The sequence below is a fragment of the Nelumbo lutea genome, chromosome 3 (genome assembly GCF_056320005.1).
Source record: "Nelumbo lutea isolate HS-2025 chromosome 3, American lotus-T2T, whole genome shotgun sequence".
NCBI classification, from domain to species: Eukaryota; Viridiplantae; Streptophyta; class Magnoliopsida; order Proteales; family Nelumbonaceae; genus Nelumbo; species Nelumbo lutea.
Window position 1 is genome coordinate 10,256,152 of NC_142686.1, and position 19,924 is coordinate 10,276,075.

The 19,924-nt window shown below is 35.4% G+C and overlaps 2 protein-coding genes across 2 annotated transcripts; one reads left to right on the top strand and one right to left on the bottom strand.

Annotated features, from left to right (window-relative positions):
* The first annotated feature begins 4,398 nt into the window (after positions 1-4,398).
* Positions 4,399-10,898, top strand: LOC148862861 (serine/threonine-protein kinase 52-like). Its single transcript, XM_088977862.1, has 6 exons — positions 4,399-5,223; positions 6,608-6,729; positions 9,077-9,273; positions 9,449-9,623; positions 10,143-10,277; positions 10,373-10,898. Exons 1-6 carry the CDS (start codon positions 4,977-4,979, stop codon positions 10,577-10,579), a joined length of 1,083 nt encoding a protein of 360 aa, XP_088833988.1. The 5' UTR covers positions 4,399-4,976; the 3' UTR covers positions 10,580-10,898.
* A 3,776-nt stretch (positions 10,899-14,674) lies between these two features.
* LOC148862862 (bidirectional sugar transporter SWEET5-like) lies at positions 14,675-17,574 on the bottom strand. Its single transcript, XM_088977140.1, has 6 exons — positions 17,250-17,574; positions 16,807-16,843; positions 16,482-16,698; positions 15,501-15,662; positions 15,268-15,387; positions 14,675-15,033 (listed from the first exon to the last, which is right to left on the bottom strand). Exons 1-6 carry the CDS (start codon positions 17,290-17,292, stop codon positions 14,893-14,895), a joined length of 720 nt encoding a protein of 239 aa, XP_088833266.1. The 5' UTR covers positions 17,293-17,574; the 3' UTR covers positions 14,675-14,892.
* Positions 17,575-19,924: the final 2,350 nt, after the last annotated feature.

Sequence of the window (19,924 nt, forward strand, 5' to 3'; positions counted from 1 at the left end):
TGCATGGTCTTTTGGCGGTTTACAAGCCGTGAAGACCGAAAATCGGTCTATTTTCATTTGACATGTGGAAAATCTAGCCGCTAAAAGACGGCACGCCGAAAAGATGTGTGAAGCCCACTTTGGGCTGATTTCGGGAAGCTCCAAGTAAAGCTTCCTGCATCTTTCACGATTTAATCTCGCGCGAAAAGACCCAAAACAATACACAAAAAGACGCACATATGCCAATCAATCTTCGGACTGCCCAGATCTTATGTCAAAAGCCCAATACGTCTTTTAACTATCAAAACAACAAAAAATCTTCTCAAAAAAACTTACCAAACGAACCCTAAGTCTTATCTCTCAAATATACCGACACTTTGGCCCATCTTATAAAAAGTGCCTCTATGTATACGTTCAACCAAGGCTATATTTACAAATGTTGCAATGATACTATGTCAATGAATTGGTTTTGGTGCCGATAAACCTTATCAAAAATTTTATCAAGGTTGACCCAGTTGGGTCAATGCCGGTTTACCATTTTACCTCATCCGTTGGCATCCTTATATTCAACCTAATTAATTCAATCATAAATACATTGCAGCAGGAGTGTATAATAATTGTTAGTCATAAAAAGTCTAACAACATATAGTGTTTGGATTTAACTTTTATATTTTAATTAAGATAAGTATGAAATTTATTTAATATAGATTTAATGAGAAAAAAAAAACATTAAAAAACCATCGCAATAATAAGGAACAGATTTGATGGCCCCATTGTTTGGGAACAAGCTTGCTAAAGGGCCCAGAACTCCATGTGTTGGAGGGTAATGTTTCAGCTCAAAACTTCTAGCTACTGTGTATCTAAATCCTTTTTTTTAAGCATGCAAACTTGGTTAAGTGTTTCACCCTTAAGAGATATACATTGAGCATGTTAATGATGAAAATTTGGCTTGAGGCAGATATAACAGAATCATTAATTACGACGTATAAATTAATTCACAATTGGGACAAAGTTCAGGTATAAGCCACCAATGCTAGAAGAGACATGGTAATGCTTATAGGGTAAAGGTGTAACGCATTCTCTCTCTATGGGCGTTCGATCTATGGGTTCGCAGCCCCTGCAGGCTGGGACAGGATGTTCATTTGGGGGCCCATTAAAATAATTAAGGGGGTAATAATGCGTTTTTCTAAAACTGCTTTAATCTCCTATATTTTTTAGCTTTTCAAATATTTTCCATTACATTTCAGTAAAATTATACAAATAACCCCCCTTTCATTAGTTTGACCTGGATGGACACAATAAAATTACAGTGATTCTCCTATTATTTTTTCTTCAGACAGAAAAATACAACATTTTATATACCAACTTTACCCTTTGATAGTATTGAAGAAACAGACCCCACTTGTCTCTCCAAGTTTATAAAACCACTCAAACCCCACCTACTTCTATTGTTTAAAATGACAGGTTTGCAATGTATGTGTAAAAGAGCTTTTTGGGGTGTTTCACTCCAATAATTGTCAAAAGCTAAAGCATTTGTCAGGGAGGTTTAAGTAATTTGTCATCATATTTATAGGTATTTTCAAAAACCTATACCTAAGAGTATCTAAGTAATCCACCTTAGCTCTCTCATGCAACAGGTTTTAGGTTCTACATAAGAGGAGGTTGTCACGGCTCAATTTAAACTTTGGATTTGAATTGATTACCATAACTTTCGATATTTATATTTTATTATTTAATTAATCTATAAAGCACGGATAAACTTAATGCAGATTTCTAAATTCCACCGTAAAACTATAAACATTTAAAATGTCAAAAATTTCATTTTATACATCAATACCCACCCATGAATTGGCATCAATTCAGAATCGATACCCACCCAACTGTATTTTAGGCCTAAAAATTCCAACCTTGGACTGAACCGTTGTTCTCCCTTTAAATTTTTGATGCAATTATTATATCTATGGACTGATTACTTGCAGAAAAGCTGATCCAATTAAAGGATGGGCTTGAGAAAGATTTGGCTGTCCACAGGGTTCTCTCCATGACACGCATGAACTCTATGCTACAGTAATGATGCTGGATACATTGATGATGTGTGGATTAGCATAACATGCTAGTAAAAGAATTTTAGCTGTCTAAATTAAATTTGACTTCTCCCCATTTTCATCATCATCCAAGCCTTATCCCAATAATATTGCGCCAGCTACATGAATTCTATTTCAACAGTTTGATTTGTTTGTTGTCCATATCCATTTGTTAAATTATTTGGCATTTAAATCATTTCTTACTATCAATGTCTTTTTTTCTTTTAGGTCTACCCTTTGTCCTTCTAGTCCCTTCAACTTGTAATAAATAGTTTCTCCTTATTCCCTTGTATTATCAAAAAAAAAAAAAAAAGATTGTTATTAATGGTTTTCTATGCATATGACCAGAGGTCAACCATTTTAATATACTTTCCTTCATTTTATTACCTATTAAAACTATTCTTAAATTCTTAAGAATGAGTTTTTTTATACACTCATTCATTTCAATATATACATTTCTGTCACACTTATTTCTTGGATATGTTCCTTAATTGCCCAAAACCCCTCCCCATATGACACATTAATATATTTGGATATTGTGTGCTAAATACAGGTTCATCTATTCCAGAGTTTCAAAACTATAATCTATCCCATTATGATGCAGATTTTAGATTTTGTGGCAGAGCTTCAATCTCAACCACCTTTCTTTCGGTAATGGGCTACACCGCTACACAACATGGGGTAGCCTTGTGGTTGTCGTGTTTGTTGATAATGCAAATTACCAAAAAAAGAAAACAAAAGAACAAAAAAAGAAAAAAGCAATTTGTTGAATTTACTATTTACTTGAACTGAAGCCCTTTTTTAAGGGTAACTCCATTGTCTCTTTTAGGAAAAAAAAAAAAGCTCCATTATTGTCTCATTAGTTGTTCTTAGAGGATTCATCTAATGTGGAATATGAAACATAACTTATGAGATAATTACAATGAAGAAATTATTATCAAAGTACACATATTATCAATAATTTACACATATATCTCCACATCAGTCTATTCAAGGTCAACAATACATAATTAATCTAACCCCTGAGAGACGTTTAGATTTTGTTTTCTGCATTCCCACTTCATGCTTTCGACAACTATTGACAATTGAGTGACCACCATCCAATTGGGTTAAGTTCTAACTCAAACAAATCTCTTACACAGACTGGAATTAGACGAACGATTGGCTCTATATGCCTGTTAAGCAGCCTCTGTTTTTCTTCAAATTGATCAAAGTAATTAACGCTCCCTGCCTGACTCAACCATCGTCCTTATCAACTTTTAGTGTGTTTTTCAAAGTTCAAACTAAACTTCTAATGACAATGGCCAATGAATTTAACTGATACCATCCAGACCCTTTCCTTTTAGATAACATTTTCTACATTATCTCTATTAGATAAAGAACTGTTGAACCAAAATAAATGGATACATGAAAAAGACACCCATCTCTCCCCATATGTAACTTTTCCCTTCCATTTCTTCTATTTTCTTTTTTTTTTTCGAGATTTGACTTTTTATGGTACATCTCCATGTTAATGTTTAATTTGAAGAAGCATCAAGTCATGGCCTCAATTGCATACAAACATGTGAATGGGGCCTTAGGTCTTTGTCTCTTAATTTTCATTCTTCCTCTCTGATTCATTCAACCCGGAGAGAGAAGGGCCCATTTTGCCAATGGTTTTGTTATTTTTGGCATTGCATGGATGATGGACCTTTATGGGGTCTCTCATAGCCTATCTACAGATAGGCGAATGCGCTTTCCCTAGGTAAAGGTCCTGGGTTCACACCTCTTGTCCTCCACGACAAGATTCCACATATACTCTTATTATAACCTCCTCTGTCTGTTGCAGTACACAATCATGAATAATGCCTGAAGAGTGAAGAATTTTCCCCCAGATATGGCGCTAGTATGTAGCAATTCTTGGCTAAGGACTAAGGTGTGGTTTCCCCCTTCTGTCCTCCAATCAAGAAAGTGGAAACGACCCCACCCATCATGAGATCTTAGCCGTTCCTTGTCCCTCCCAATTGATATAAATAATAGCTTAAAGGCCTGATTCCTAAAATAACCATTTTGTTTAATGGTACAGAAGTAAAAACTAAAAACAATTGACCTGGATATTCTGGAATAGCTTTTTTTTTAATCAAATAATTTCCATCCATCACACTATCAAACTCAACCCCCCACTAATTTCGATTAGTGTGTTGAATTGTATTGCTTATGGATTGATTTGATGGTCATGGTAGTGGAATTTTGTAGTGTTCAACTTCAACAAAGTAAAGCTATGCCTACCAAAGAAAACAAATTCAAATGTAACTACACAAGCCCAATAAATAAGGTAAAAACAGAAGAGTAATCTGGTTCTATCTCTAAACAGAAGAAAAAACTGTGATTTCATCATATTTCAAGCTTAAAGCTATTATCTATACGGAGATCACATTCACTATCCTATCCAACCTCCATTTGTTTTCCAGTATCAACGGAAGGCAGCTTTTAAGGAGATTAGTTGCGGAAAAGTACATTGACCGTGAACCCATCAAATGATCAACCATTCAACCTCAACCTAAGATAAAGACTAATATAAGAAGAGAGAGATTATAAAGAAGGAAGAAATAGGAAAATAAAATAGAAGAGGAGACCGAGGTGGGTCAGAAACACACGTTGTGTTCAGGCAATCCATGTGCCCACATGGATGATAGGGAGAGAGAGGAGAGAAGAGGAGAAGAGAAAGAGAAGTGGAACTGTGCAACAGAGAAAGAAAGAGAGGAAGAACACAGAAACCCACCATCCCTCTTTCTCGTTTGCTGCAACTACAACAACAGCAGTTGCTCTTGTCTTTCTTTGTTGTGGAAATAGATAGAGATAGTTATAGTTAAAGAAGAAAAAGACTGATTTGTTGTTTTGATTGGGAGACATAGTAAATACATAGGAAGAGAAATGAAGGAGAGCAGTGATGGGTTTGTTAGGGCAGATCAAATTGATCTGAAGAGATTGGATGAACAGCTAGAGAGGCATCTCAGTAGAGCATGGACTATGGAGAAGAAGAAGGAGGAGGGAGAGAAGGAGCGGGTCACTAGGGAAGAGTGGGAGATCGATCCCAGTAAGCTTATTATAAAGGGTGCTATTGCTCGTGGTACCTTCGGCACCGTTCACAGAGGGGTTTATGATGGCCAGGACGTCGCAGGTGAGAAAGCCCAATCCCCCCTCCCCTCTCCCCAACCATGCATACATAGTGGTTTTCTTTTCCTTTTTTTTTTCTCTGTAAGTCATTGTTTCTCCTTGCTTTTTCTTCTTTTCTGAATATCTTATTATTATTATTTTTAATTTGTTCCATTTGTTTTTAACTTAACATCTTTAATATGCTCATTTGTAGTTCTTCTTTTTGAGTTTTTTGGTTCTTCTCTTTCCTTTTCATTCTGAGCTGCTCATTGCCTTTCTGCTTGGTTTCAACTTCCTTTCCCCCATATTTTTCTTCCTCCGGCCCTTTTTTCCTATGGTAAATTTATTTGGATTTATTCTTTCTATTTTTCTTTGAATTTTCTTGTCTTATTGGATTTGCATTTGGACTTATTTCACATATCTGTTTTTATTTTATCTTGTTTTCCTTCCCCCCCCCCCCCCCCCCCCCCCCCCAATTGAGCATTTTTTAAAGATACCCAGTTAGTTTAATTTGGTTTCCAAAAAGAGTAGACTTTCCATCGCTGATCCAGTTAAAGATTCTTAAAGATTACTCCTAGAGAATTCCTCATGTGTTCTGTTCAGACCTGGATTTTGGTTTCATTAGGCTTTTGTGAGAAGCCTCCTTTGGGCCCTTGTTTAGCTTAGTGGTAAAGGAACCATATTGCCATTTGTTGTTGTATTTTTTTTTCTCATTTTCTTAGCTTTAATTTTTTGCCCTTCAATCATCTTCCATTGGAAAATGCTCCAATTTCTGTTGATTCTCGTGGCATGGTTAGTATCTAATGCCTGTGAATCTAATCTTACTGTACCTGTAGTTCACGAGAGTGGGTTGGGTTGGCAGGTAACTGGACTACTTTCCAAAATAGTCGTGTTTCAGTTTCCTTTTCCCGAACTTTCATGTGATCATATCTGGCTTTTGGTTCACGCTTGTCTGTGTCCATCTACAATGTGGATAAACTCACACAAAATACATTTGAAAAGTACATTCAGTTGGTTTTAGTGAACGATATAGACTGGCTAAGTTACAAGAGGTCCCACACTGGATCTGTAATCACAAGCTAAAACTATGTAACCCTTTATTAAATTTGATTTTTGTGTGAGGCAATCTATTATTTGATTTGATCTCAATTTAAGGTGAAGAGCCTTTCTGCTGCCAGGGCTTCACTCCTTTGTTTATTTGGTTATATTTTTTAGCAAAAAAAGAGAACCATATCTGGTGCATGTCATCCATGTGCAGCACACTACCTATCTTCCTTCTATCCTTTCAATTTTATCAGATATCTATGAAGGGATGAACATATTTTTTTTCCTAAATTCATATAAATAACTATAATTTCAAATTTAAGAATGTTTCACTAACAGTAGGGTTCACTCTGATATATCTTCAGTTAAATTACTTGACTGGGGAGAAGAGGGCCAGAGGACAGAAGCTGAAATTGCCTCACTGAGGTCGGCATTTACCCAGGAAGTTGCTGTTTGGCATAAGCTTGATCATCCAAATGTAACCAAGGTTAACCATCTATTCTTTGAGTCTTTCTTTTTCTCATTTTTAATGTTCCGTGGATTGCCTACAAAATGTTTCAGTTGAGGTGGTTGGTGCTTGAGTTAGCATTTACAAAAAAATTAAAACTAACTTCATAGTTCTGTAATAAATTGTTGATGGGCTAACCTTGGATATATCAATATGATATCCTATATTATGCCTATCATCAGGACGCATGTCTAAGTTGCAGCTTTTGAGAATCTGGATACAAAAAAAATTCTAAAATAGTATTCTCCAGTACAATTGTATATTTGTAAAGCTATTTTGAAGTGATCAAACCTCTGTGAGTTGTGTAGTACAGACATTTATAAAAAATAATAAGACTCTTGAAAACAAATCAATGAGTCTTCAACCTCATATTTTCCTGTTATATAATCCATTCTTGAGTGTGTGTTAGAAATGAAGAATGCTTGAAGCTATTAAATGATCTAGTTAGCTAAATCATAATTAATGAGAATGATTAGCTTAATAATCCGAGCATAGATTTTTGTCTTAAATAGTGAATCATAGTACTATATTCCTGTCTTTAAACCTATCCAGTCACATGGCACAATTTAACAAAACTATAGTGGATGAATATGGAAAAGAAATCGCTATCCCTACTAGTGCATATCTTTAGGAGAAGTGAACACATTATTAACTATGCTTACATCATCATTGTCATTGCCATTCTATTTGCTTGTGTTTCAACATGATGTCCTTATAATTTTTAATAAACTCTGTCAAGATGTTTACATGTACCACCTAATCATTTCATTGGGTTGCTTTTCTAAACAAATTTCTAGAATTCAATGCAAGTAAAACCAAGAGTTGCTTCCTTTTTTTTATTTTATTAGTTTTGCAATCTCAAACTGATCTGATTTAAGGCTGCAAGTGTGGGGGGAGTTTTGATCCATATAATATGATCTGCTTCCAGAGCTGGTCCTAGAAGTAGATCGAGTATTTTCTCTAGGTAGCTAGCAATCCCACTAAATTGTATGTTTAGCCTGTTATCATACTCTGATTCCAATTTTCCAGTGATATATAGGTTGTTTCTTGTTTTCAACCTTTTTCATGTGTTCTCGACAGTATGGAAATTTTAACAATATGAGAAAAGAATGACTTACAACAGGATGCTTAAATATGTAGTTGGACTAGCCATGGCTAACCAACCTCAACTTTCTATTTTTCTATTTATACATCAGTGTGGTATGTTTCCCCAAGCAATTCTTCCGAATCTGCCCTAAGATTACCCTTTGTTTTGTAATTGAACCAGCCCAAGTTATTGGCTGTTGTTTACACCCATACGAAAGTGACAAGCATCTCTATTAGCAGATGCTTGATTTCCTTCATCGCATGCTGGTATTGCCAAGAAGCCTGCTTGTTATTCCTTAACCAGTTTACTATCCTTGGAATCCCCTTCCACTATCAGGTTTCTGAAATTGAGTAATTTGCCCTGTCTCAAACATTGTAATACAAGTAATTCAGCTCTTTGGAATTAGGGTTGAATGCTTGATTTATTCAGTTAAAAACTGAACCAAATAAACCAAAATTGAAAAATGAAAAACCAAACTGAAACCGAATTACAGAAAAATTGAAATAACTGAAACTTAAATTTTTTGTTTGTTTTGGTTAAAACCGAATTTCATTACATATATATATATATATATATATATATATATATATATATATTATAGTGAAATGCAGTTAATATTTTTTTTTTTGCAGTTAACCAAATTTGCAATTCTGAAAATAGAATTAACCAAACCAAAATAGCTGAGCCAAAAAAACTAAACAAATAATGCTCAGCCCTGTTTGGAATCCCCAACACCTATGGGCCCTGAAAAGATTGCAAGTATTATTCCATTGTTGTGACAAACTACTCCTATTCCTACTACCAGAATTGCCTGGGTTGGTCATGGTAACCCTTCAAAATCTAATCCAACTTGATTAAGAGCTGGTGATTGCCACTCCATAGGGATATTAGGTGCAGTTGAGGAATAAGCCATGGTCTACCACCCTCTTAAGATGTCATCCATAGTTTCTTGTTTTTAACTTCTCATGTTCTTAAGTTTCCTATTTGCGGAAATATGTAATTTGGCATGGAGTAGATTTTGTCACATATTGTTGGGAAATGTTTTATCTGAAGGGTTGATTTTGCAGTCCTAATGTTCAGTACATGAATAGGGAAGCACATTCAAGATTGTTCATGTGATATCGCCCTCTATTATCAGTATAGAGTGGGCAATATCTGTTTTTCATGATTCTCACGATTAATCTTCTATCGAATGTTTCTCAGATGCTGACCCTCATGTTTGTATTCATCTCTTTGCAGTTTATAGGGGCTATAATGGGGGCATCAGAGCTTAACATACAAACAGAAAATGGTCAAATTGACATGCCAAGTAATGTTTGTTGTGTTGTTGTTGAATATCTTCCTGGGGGTGCATTAAAGTCCTACCTTATAAAGAACCGGAGAAAGAAGCTAGCTTTTAAAGTTGTTGTCCAATTGGCCCTGGATCTTGCACGAGGGTTAGACTCCTTTACATCTTGTTATTTTAAACTATTCAAAGCAGTCAGTTTCATATATTAATTTTCATGGATATTTAACAGTTGAGGTGTCTATTAGCAATATGCAACCTTTAATTGGTCAGAGCGACTCTCTGAGAGCAGAAAATTGACAAGGATTTTTTTCCTCGTTGTATAGGTTGAGTTACCTTCATTCAAAGAAGATTGTTCACAGAGATGTGAAAACAGAGAACATGCTTCTAGATAAGACACGGACTGTAAAAATAGCTGACTTTGGGGTTGCTCGTGTGGAGGCTCAAAATCCTAATGATATGACGGGTGAGACAGGGACCCTTGGTTACATGGCTCCCGAGGTACAAAAGTTAGCTCATCTACAGCAAAATTTACCTTGCCAATTTATTATGTTATTTTATTTTGGGAAAGTTCCCAGACTGCACCAATCCAACCCCTGTTTCATGGTGACGTAAAATTGGTAGGCAATGCTCAGCATTTATACCCAATTTGTGTTTTTGGATAATTACCATATTGACCTCATGCTCGGACATTTTTAATCTTCACTTGAAAAGATGCCCACAAAGGGGTGTTTTTTCCAACATTGCTGAGGTCTTTTAGTCCCAAATTTGCCACATGATGAGTGGATGAATTGGTGAAGTGATGGTCATTCTTGAAAAACTCCTCCAGTGCACCTAACCCTTCAATTTCTTGCTTTCTTTTTAATGAGTGGTGATTTCTTTTATCTGTTTTGAAGCTTCACCAGACACCAATTGATTTCCTACATCAGTGACAAGAAATGTCATGAATTGAATTTCTGAATTAGATATAATGTGTTTCTAACCTATCACCATTGACATAGGTGGATGCCTGCATTTCAGGTCCTCAATGGAAACCCATATAACAGGAAATGTGATGTTTACAGTTTTGGTATCTGCTTGTGGGAAATATATTGTTGTGACATGCCCTATCCCGATCTTAGCTTCTCAGAAGTGACATCTGCTGTTGTCCGCCAGGTACATAACATAAATGATCCCTTCCTTCTCCAGCCAATGGTTAGAGTCCAACATATAATTTAAGAATTCATCTTAAACTATACTTGAAATTGCAGAATCTGAGGCCGGAAATACCACGCTGTTGCCCAAGCTCTCTGGCAAATATTATGAAGCGATGCTGGGATGCAAACCCTGACAAGCGGCCGGAGATGGATGAGGTGGTGTCCATGTTAGAGGCCATTGACACATCAAAGGGTGGAGGCATGATCCCCCTTGATCAGCCTCAAGGTTGTTTGTGCTTCCGCAAGTACCGAGGACCCTGAGAAAGAAGTTCTTCCTTTAGAGTAGAGAAATAACTAGGAAACTTGATGCATATAAAGCTCAGAAATTCCTATTTGCATTCAAGGTGAGAAAAGATGAGAATTCAGAGATGGAAAAAAAAAAGCATGGTGGTGTTATAGGCTGAGAAGCCCGGCAACATCTTATCTCTCCCATGGGAGGATGTAAAGCTTTCTTTTGCCCTTCCTGCTTTCTAATTGTGTGTATTTAAATGGCCAGTTCTAGGGTGGACTGGCTCTTCCACCTGTTCTGTAAGACTAGTCTCTGTGTTTTCAATTATTATCGTGATATGATCCAACTCAACTGGATACTGTAATTTGGAATTGTTTCCGGTTTGGGTGGACAGACGGCTAAATCTAGGAACACTGCGAACCAAAATCCTGAAATAGTTATTAGTTAACGACTGCTACCTTTGGAAATACAAGTTACCAAATTCGGCTTCTTCAAAACCGGATCTCCCTCCATCGGCTTTTACAGCTTATCCACTCTACTGTTTTAGAAAAGAAAATTTCCCGTGATGCATTCCACACTGTCCAAAAAAAACTTATAAATGTGCACAATCTCTTGTTTGCAGCACAGTTTTAAAAGCAAATTTATTAATTTATAAACTCCCACCCGTTTTTGAGTCTAAACTCTACAGTTTTAAATGCGCACAATGGTTGGACCAGTTGATCCAGGAGCTGGTCAGGTAACCAGTTTTGTTCCACCCTATAACGGTCCTTGAGCCAAAAACCGTTGGTTTGATCAGTAACCTTCTGATCAGGTGGTTGAACCGTTGAACCATCGACCACAATGGTAGCGGTTCCGTGTCTAGTCTGGTTTTTAAAATCCCCGTCTTGTCTTGTGTAGCACCCTCCGATTTATCAAAAATTTGTACCACTCTCTATACGGCATTAACATTTAACAGGGTGTGTGACTGTGTTCTCACTCTTTTTTGGTCATCTTAAGGTGGTGTGACTGGTGTTCAGTGGTGCCCGTGTTTAAAAATTAAAACCACGATATAAATAATTGTCAAATTGTGCATTGTGTGTTATGTGCTAAAACACCTTGTTTTCCCAATTTTCAATATTATATCTCAAAGTACAAATTTTGAGACTTACCACCATTGGATAACAGGATAAGGTTCAAATTTCAAAGTATCAAGCTCAGCTCACTGATACTCAAATTTAAGGTGAGTTACAAGATTTCAGTCTTTCTGTATATTAAAAGGTAATGTGATTAGACCCCTGTCAAAAGAGGGTGCAAAAAAAGATTGAGAAAAGGAATGTGAAAACTTCGATCAAAACACAACACATTTGGCTTGGAAGGTCCATGAGCAGTAAAATTCATGCAGAGCCTATAACACAAAGTCCGCTAAAAAAACTCCCAACTTTAGTTTAGGTGTTGTACAAGTTCTCCAGGGAAAGAACTGAATTCTCTTGCTTTCTTACATAATTCGTAGAGTTTGAAGGTTAATCAAATATTATTCCATCTTGCAAGGTTCATCAGCTATGTAAAATGCTACAAGACATTTGTAATGTGAATAGAACAAGTATTACCCATGAAGAACCGGTTACTTGAAAAAAAAACTTGTCGTTTAAGAAAAATAGTAAATTGCTAAAATCTCCCCTGAAGTTTTTGACCATCTCTTAAATCTCCTATGCATTTATTGCAATTACCTCTCCTAAGCTTTCTCACACAGTGGCAAGTAGAAGTAGACCCCTTTTGTTAAATTCCTCTATAACAAGAGGCACTAAAATGTTCAAAATTCCCATGCAACTACTTTTGATCAAAGTGTTCATTTTCCAAATTTTCTCTTCATATCAATCGTACCCCAAGTCCTTCCAGTCTCTTTTTCAAAATTGATTTATTTTCTAGATTTTCCCTTCATATCAATCGCTCGAAAGTAAAACTGCAACTTTATGCTAGTTTTGGTTGCAATGCAAATAAATTTGCACTATTTTTTGTTTCAAAATTTAGCTTATTTTGTTTGATTGCAATATAAATAAAATAAATTAAAACATGAAGCAGAATAAAGTAAAACCCAAAACAAAATTAAATAAGAATGTACATTTTTTTCATTTGCACTCCCATGCATTTGTACTAATGCAAATAAAATTGCACTGCAATCAAACACAGCCTTAAATTATTTTTTTTCTTTTGTTGTTGTTTTTTTTTTTCCTGTAGAAATCAGCTTCAATATATAGTAACTGCATGGGTATTTTGGACATTTTATGCCTCTTGTTAGAGGATTTTAACAAAAGGAATCTAATTACAACTGTATCGGAGATAATTGCAATGACCAAAACTTCAAGTGAGGTTTCAGAAATTTACCCTAAAAAAAGGAGTAAATGATCTTTTTTCACAATAAAGCCATGTCTCCCCTGTTTTAGAAAAATTTTAGATATTTCATGACAACACTAATGGCATGGTCCTATATACTGTGAAAAGAACCCTCTCTGAAAGGAGACAATGCTGAACTCAAGTTACATGTTTAGAATCTCTTACTACTTCTGAGGAACTTCAGATCATCCGTAATGGAAATCCATATGTTGAAGCGGCATTTGGTAGCAAGCAAAAGGGTTCTGAGTATATAATATATCCTTTTTGGATGTTAATGAGAATTCTAATTTGCACTTTCAAAATTGCACCACCAAATACCCAATAAGTAATAAAAGAGAAGCGCAGCAAAAATATGATGGCTATTCATTTGTACAAAGTCAATGTTAAATTTCTAATCCAAGATGAACAGTAAAATAATAGCCTATAAAGGTTCAGACGAAGTCTCGTTATTCTTTTTTTTTTTTTTTCTGTATACAAGGCTAAAAGTGAGGTGCGTGCATGTTAGAACTTAGAAGCAAAGCATGGAGTTTTGAAATTTTCAAAAATAAAAAAAATAATAATAATACATTAAAATGTAAGCTTGAATTAAAGAAATTAAATGTTTTAAAAATCCTGTTGGCTCAAACTAAACTTCATAAAAATAGCATTATTCAAAATGAAACCATAGAAGTGAAAGTAAACAATTATACATCGTAAATTGCATCAATCATCATCGAACATTTAAGTACATAAAACTTTGTTTGTTTATTTCTCATGCATGGTTGCATTAGTATAGGTACTTAAGTAGTTAATGTAATGTTAGTTATTTTCAATAAATAATATATAATGTAATGTTGGTTAATATATAATAACTTTAATAAATAAATTGAATATATTTTACATGTAACATATGTATTATTTTATATTTAATTAAAATAAATATAAAATTATATTTTACATGTAACATATTTATTATTTTATATTTATAAATAAACTAAAAATTACACTTAGGCCCAAAAAATGGGTTTTTGGAAAAAATAATGAGGCAAGGCACCTTTGACCCTTGGGATGCATAGATATCAAAAAGTTATCCAAAAGAAAACAAAATCATATCAATCGTGGACATTCTAATGCAAAGTTATGGCCTCTAAAATTTTGTACATAGATTGAGTATGCAACCATGACCCGATGATCAGGTCAAACAAGTTAATGATTCAACTGCCAAGGTCAAATAGTTTTTGGCTAAGTGAATAGGTTTTGACAAAATCCCAAGTTTTACCCAAACCAAACCTGACATCATCGCTAGGTGACTAAATCCCAAGTTTTAGTCATAATTCATTATATTTTACTACTAATAATTCATTATATTGTCTTTTTTCCACAGGGCTATACAACGGGGCAACCCATCTCCCAAACCTCGGTGTAGGCAGATTCAATCCCAAGTCTCCACTATAACCAGCAGGAAACCATAATCAGCTATAGTTACTAGCAATTTGCAAACTATAGTTATATTGTTGTTGCTTATTTAATTGGAAAAATCTATGTTAGAGGTTCTATTTATATGATCTAATGCTTTAAGATATTTGAATAGGTTTTGATTTTGTTCATTTTAAAAGTTGGTAGACCATTACTAATGTACAAATGGTAATAAAAGGTGATTTAGAAGTTGATCAACTATTTCAAAGATGTGAATTCACAAAAAAAAAAAAAAGGAAAAGAAAAAAAAAAAAGAAAAAGAAGAGTTGACAAGTATTCAATCATTTTGTTTGCAATGCAAATTTGAACCAGCACAAATTCCACATTTTATTTTTGAAGAAAAAATGAACAAAATTGCAATGCCCCTATTGCAGTAGTACAAATGAGCATGGAGTTTGACGGAGCATTTTTTTTTTTTTTCTGCAACTTCAAATATAACAGAAATGCGGCAATGCGAATGTTATTTCCCTTAAATCGTCAGTCTTTTTCCCCTCATTCCACACTAAGCACAGCTGTGCAATCAAACCATATTGTGCATTGCACTGCTACTTGAGAGCTGCACTTGAGATGACTTCTTCTCATTCTGATCACCCGGCTTCCAGTAGCAAAAATACAGAATTAGTTGGGCTGCACCAAGCACAGCTCCCACGCCATTGGAAATCTAGAAGAAGAGCAAGTTTTCTGTCAACCCTTTTTTTAAAACATTTAGATAGACAAAACAAATGAAGATATACATCCTATCTCCTTTGGAAACTCTCAGCAAATTACCTTTGATGTGGAAAAAAATACATAGTGTTATTTATCTGTTTTTGGTTGGGTAATTGGTAAACAGTAGTAGAGATATATTAAATTGAAAGGGAAGCAAACGAAACAAAAACTATAAGTTGGCATTTACCAAGATGTAGAGGTCGAAACGAAGGAGAGCATAAATCAGCCAACAGATTCCATTGGAGAAGCTTGCCATCGAAATAGAGAACGGCATATATTCCACACTCTTAGTAACTATAACCGTTTTCTGCTCAATGAAAAAAAAAAAACATCGATGCATAATTGCGTATAAAAACAAATTAACATTCATGGAATGCGCATGAGTTGATAATTTTTCCATCAGAAAATAGATATACATACCATGATGGTCAAGGGCGATCCATACATGATAATTCCAAAGACGATACAGATGGTTCCAACAAGTTTCGATCTGTCATCGTAGGTATGGAGACCCAGCAGCGTGCCCAAAATTATTGCCGACATAAACACTAATTCCAAGAATATAAATCCAATAATCTTCAACTGCACAACATAAATACAAACAAAAACAAAGATTTAATTTTAAGTATGGAAAAATCTATGATGCCTAAAAGAAATAATATCGGAAAACCTTTGACGTTTGACCCTTGTGAATTTGGATGAAAATTACTTGTTTTATAACTAATTTTATAATATCGGTTGATTGGTTATAAGTTTTCTGGGCCGAGTATACGCCCATCCTTTGATTTTTAGTAAAAATAAATTAATATTACTTATTAATTATGATAACGTGACATTCCTAAAAATTCTCTCAACATCCCCCAACAGCTAAAGTTTTTTTTCTGCTAAAATACACCAGTTGTTGAAAATACTCTTGCCCTAATTCAATATTTTATTGACCAAAATGGCCTTTTCTTCGTCTGAGGTCTCGAATCGCTGGAACGTCCGTCGCATTCTAGCGACGATGGTCACCTGATTCCCTGTATTCCACCAATAATAGCAAATAACAATCTGAAAGGTGTTCAGGACGTGTGCAAAATCAGGTATACGGATCTTGACACGCGTATGACGAAATGATAGGTTAGTGCAGGAACTAGGAAGTGTAGGCAATTAAAGTGTCGGAGTTTCAAACTCGGCGGGAGAATGAAGAAGCATTGATCTAGTTTCTAGCCATGTCTGGAACCCGCCACTTTCTTCTAGAGCCTAGACGTAAAACAGGATTAGGATTGCAGAAAAAGTAAAAGCAATGCCTAACGACGTCGGTCAAAAGCGATGCTATCACACAGACATTACGAATCAATAAGCCAAAAGCAAGCAAGCAAGCACCAGATCTATAGAGAAGTTTGTGTTGTGAAAGCTTACTCTGTTTTTCTTGTCGGCGAAGATGAAAAACAAGGTGAGGTAGATGATCTCCAAGAAGAGGCCGATACCGTTGATGGTGAGCACGAGAATGCTGTGAGGATGGACGACCGGGGTACCATAGAACACCCACAGCATGCAATTCATTATCGTCGCGATATATGGCATCGGCGAGAAATCCCCAACCGACTTTCTCTTCAAGATCGTCACAATCGTCGGCCTGTGAAATGCAGCACGCATTATATTGTATTCTAAAACAAATCCTTCTTCAATACAGAGAGAGAGAGAGAGAGAGAGAGAGAGAGAGAGAGAGAGAGAGAGAGCCTACGCAGGCGAGATGAACAGACCGAACGATATAACATTTCCTGCAAAGAAAACACTATTAGAAAACTCTTACATTGTTTTAAAGAAAAAGACATCAGATCAAGCGGAGGTTGATATTACCCAGAAACAAGACGATCATAAAACATCAAAAACAAAACGTACAAGAAATGGCATTGTATCTTGAAGGAAAAATAAATCATTCGCATTATCATTAATCGAAAGAGCTACTTATTAAGAAAGAAAAGAAAATAATCGTTGAAAGAAAGACAAGATCAATAATCTTTGCAATTCCACCACACGTTCAAATCGGCCGGGATAAACAAAAAAACAAAGAAATCCATCGAAGACAAGAAAAGAAAAGGAAGTAGAAATCTCTTCATCGGAGACATTAAACAAAAAAGAGATTTCATAAATAAACATGACGGGGTTTGGGTTTGCAATACCAACCGATGATGCCGACGACTATCCGAATTGTTTCAGTATTGACCATTGTCTCTCTCTCTCTCTCTCTCAGGAAAAGCAAACGAGGGGGTCAAAGAAAGAAAAAAATACTGAAATTAATTAGGATTTACTGGTATGAGAAGGCACGATCACGAGAATGACAGAGAAATGTACTTTTCGATTAGAGTTATGGCGTAATAAAGGTTTACTTTTCAACTAGAATTTAAAACTGGAGAAAGAAAAAGAAAATAACTGTAAGAAGCAGATTACTGTGAGTGGGATAGAGTGGAAAAGCAATCAAGATTAGCATTTGATTTCCGATTGTGCTTTCGGTTTCTTGAGCATTATATACATTTTAGGAAAATTTTGAATTCGAGTCTATCTGAAGAAAGCCTGGCGGGACGCAAATAGCGAAGTAGAACTGGCGGGTAAAGCTCTACAGTTTCTCTCTCTCCAAATGCACGACAACTGTACCAGCTCTTTTTCGACAGTTAATGCTTCTTGCATTGCCACCATGTTCGCACCTTTTATTACGACTACTCACTGGCGTTCTACATGTGGTGCATGTACGATGCTAATCCTCCACGGTTCTACTCGTGATACAAAAGCCGATCATGATGTGCAACATACATATTCCTCTAGCTCGGTGTATATCCTCGTAACTTAAATTTGTAATTTTAAGCCACTTTTAATTAATTCTTGTATTAATATTAATATTAATATCCACGAGTTCCAAAATTATGGTGGATTAATGATTCCATGTATATACTATATACAGACAGACACTTTGAATAATTCTTATTTCTTAATCCAACTTCTAACCATTATTTGCAATTCCAATGACTACTATTTGGTTCCACGTGGCAAATGTGAGAATAATCAGAACGGATAATACAGTTATTCATTAAGAGATTCTATTAATATATATTCACAAAAACGTTTGTCATACAAGTTCGGGGTGCGGTTGAATTGAAATTTGGTTAGGTTTGGGTAGGTAAATCACGATTTTCATGGCATCAGTTTGAATCCAGGTCATGCTTAGGATTTTGGCCCTTGACCCTGACCCGATCCGACCATCTAATTTATACAATTATACTCAGTCCAAGTCCAAGGGCAAATAATATATTCTAAATTAATGCATTTTCTAAAAATTCAGATACGCTCACAACAAATGCTTCCATCATTGTCCCAACTCCCAAGAAGTTGCTCAAACTGCAAAGACTCATTGGAATAGAATTGGAAGCATTTTATTGGTTACAAATAGTGTTTTAGAACTGCCATTCACCTGGATGGTTGGATTGTTTGGCCCCAAGAATCGTTCAACTAATTGGGTCCATTTCATCTTTAACCTGATCCTTAGTCAACCATCCATTGACCTAGGTAATCAAATTGTCGGTCCGTTCAACTTGGACAATGGTTTTTTGATATTTTTTATTTAATTATATTTTTTAGTTTTTTTTTTGTATTTTTTTTAAGTTCGAATAGGTTGTCCATTTGAACTATATGATCAAACCACTAACCCATAAACTGGTGGTCAAAGTGATTCTCGTTCTAGGTTGGTTTTTAAAACCTTAGTAACAAATCCCTACCCATTTTCTAATCATGTTTTTCAAGTTTGTTTGAAAATATATTAAGGCCCCGTTCACTTTTCAGGAAGTTACTTACCCAGGTATCCATGTTCTTTTACATTTCGGGTAAATAAGAAAATGACCATTTTAGCCATAAATGAAACATGATTAAAAGGGCAATTTTATCCTATCTAAGTGTTGGCAAATTTTCCCCAAGTGGGAAAGTTACCTGCCAAGGGAAAATAAATTTTCCGTAAACCATATAAAAAGAAGAACATGGGTGTCTTGCTCAATGGAAACCAACTTTCCCCCTCTCAAATTCAAAAAAAAAAAAACGGCCCCTAAAATCATTTGTTAGATTATCCTTGTATTTTTCGAAGAAATGAATGGCTAATAATCTACAACTAATTATTAGGCCTTGTTCATTCATTAAAAAGTGGAAGAGAGTAAATTGGTAGGTTCTACCAAAAAGAATCAAACTTGTATTTATTTTCTAGGTCTCGTAAAAAGAACGATTTATGAGCAGCTCATTAACCTAGAGAAGTGCATTTCCCAAATAAATCATTTACCAAGACTCAAACGAGGCCTCAATGTGGGGCAACGGTGCCTACCCGGTTCTTTTTCCCTGCTATCAAAAGCATAGCTAATTTAATTGATTAAAATATTGCTATACAAGAGGGAGGAGGAGACCTAATCCTGTCCCCATACAGGTCCATCTGAAGACACCAAGCAGCTAATTTGTGAGCCAAAATGTTAAATTTATCCTTGAAAAAAAAAACAGCAATTCGACCATAATCTGAAGCAAACTTCTTTTGCATTGATGAGTAAGTACCTCCTGCTCCATGAAGTATTCATGTGTGATATCACAACCAAACAGTCCCCTTGCACCTATATTTAAGGGTGTCAATTGGACTGGATTTGGTCTAATTCGAGCTGGTCATATATGAGTCTATTATAAATGGCCAGGCCCAATCCAATCTGATGAATATTTTGAATCATTTTGGTTGATCCAATTCCATATCTGAATTGTTCAAACTATTCAAATTGGTTTTAATTTAGATTTGTTCCAATCTGAACCTGGTCCATTGATATCTACATTTTTATCTTCTATCA

Coding starts and splice junctions, on each gene's coding strand:
- LOC148862861 (XM_088977862.1), top strand. CDS start 4,977: ATGAAGGAGAGCAGTGATGGGTTTGTTAGGGCAGATCAAATTGATCTG. Junction 5,224..6,607: donor TGATGGCCAGGACGTCGCAG/GTGAGAAAGCCC, acceptor ATATATCTTCAG/TTAAATTACTTGACTGGGGA. Junction 9,274..9,448: donor GCCCTGGATCTTGCACGAGG/GTTAGACTCCTT, acceptor CTCGTTGTATAG/GTTGAGTTACCTTCATTCAA.
- LOC148862862 (XM_088977140.1), bottom strand. CDS start 17,292: ATGGTCAATACTGAAACAATTCGGATAGTCGTCGGCATCATCG. Junction 16,844..17,249: donor GATAGTCGTCGGCATCATCG/GTTGGTATTGCA, acceptor TTTTCTTTGCAG/GAAATGTTATATCGTTCGGT. Junction 15,388..15,500: donor GATCGCCCTTGACCATCATG/GTATGTATATCT, acceptor TTCATTGAGCAG/AAAACGGTTATAGTTACTAA.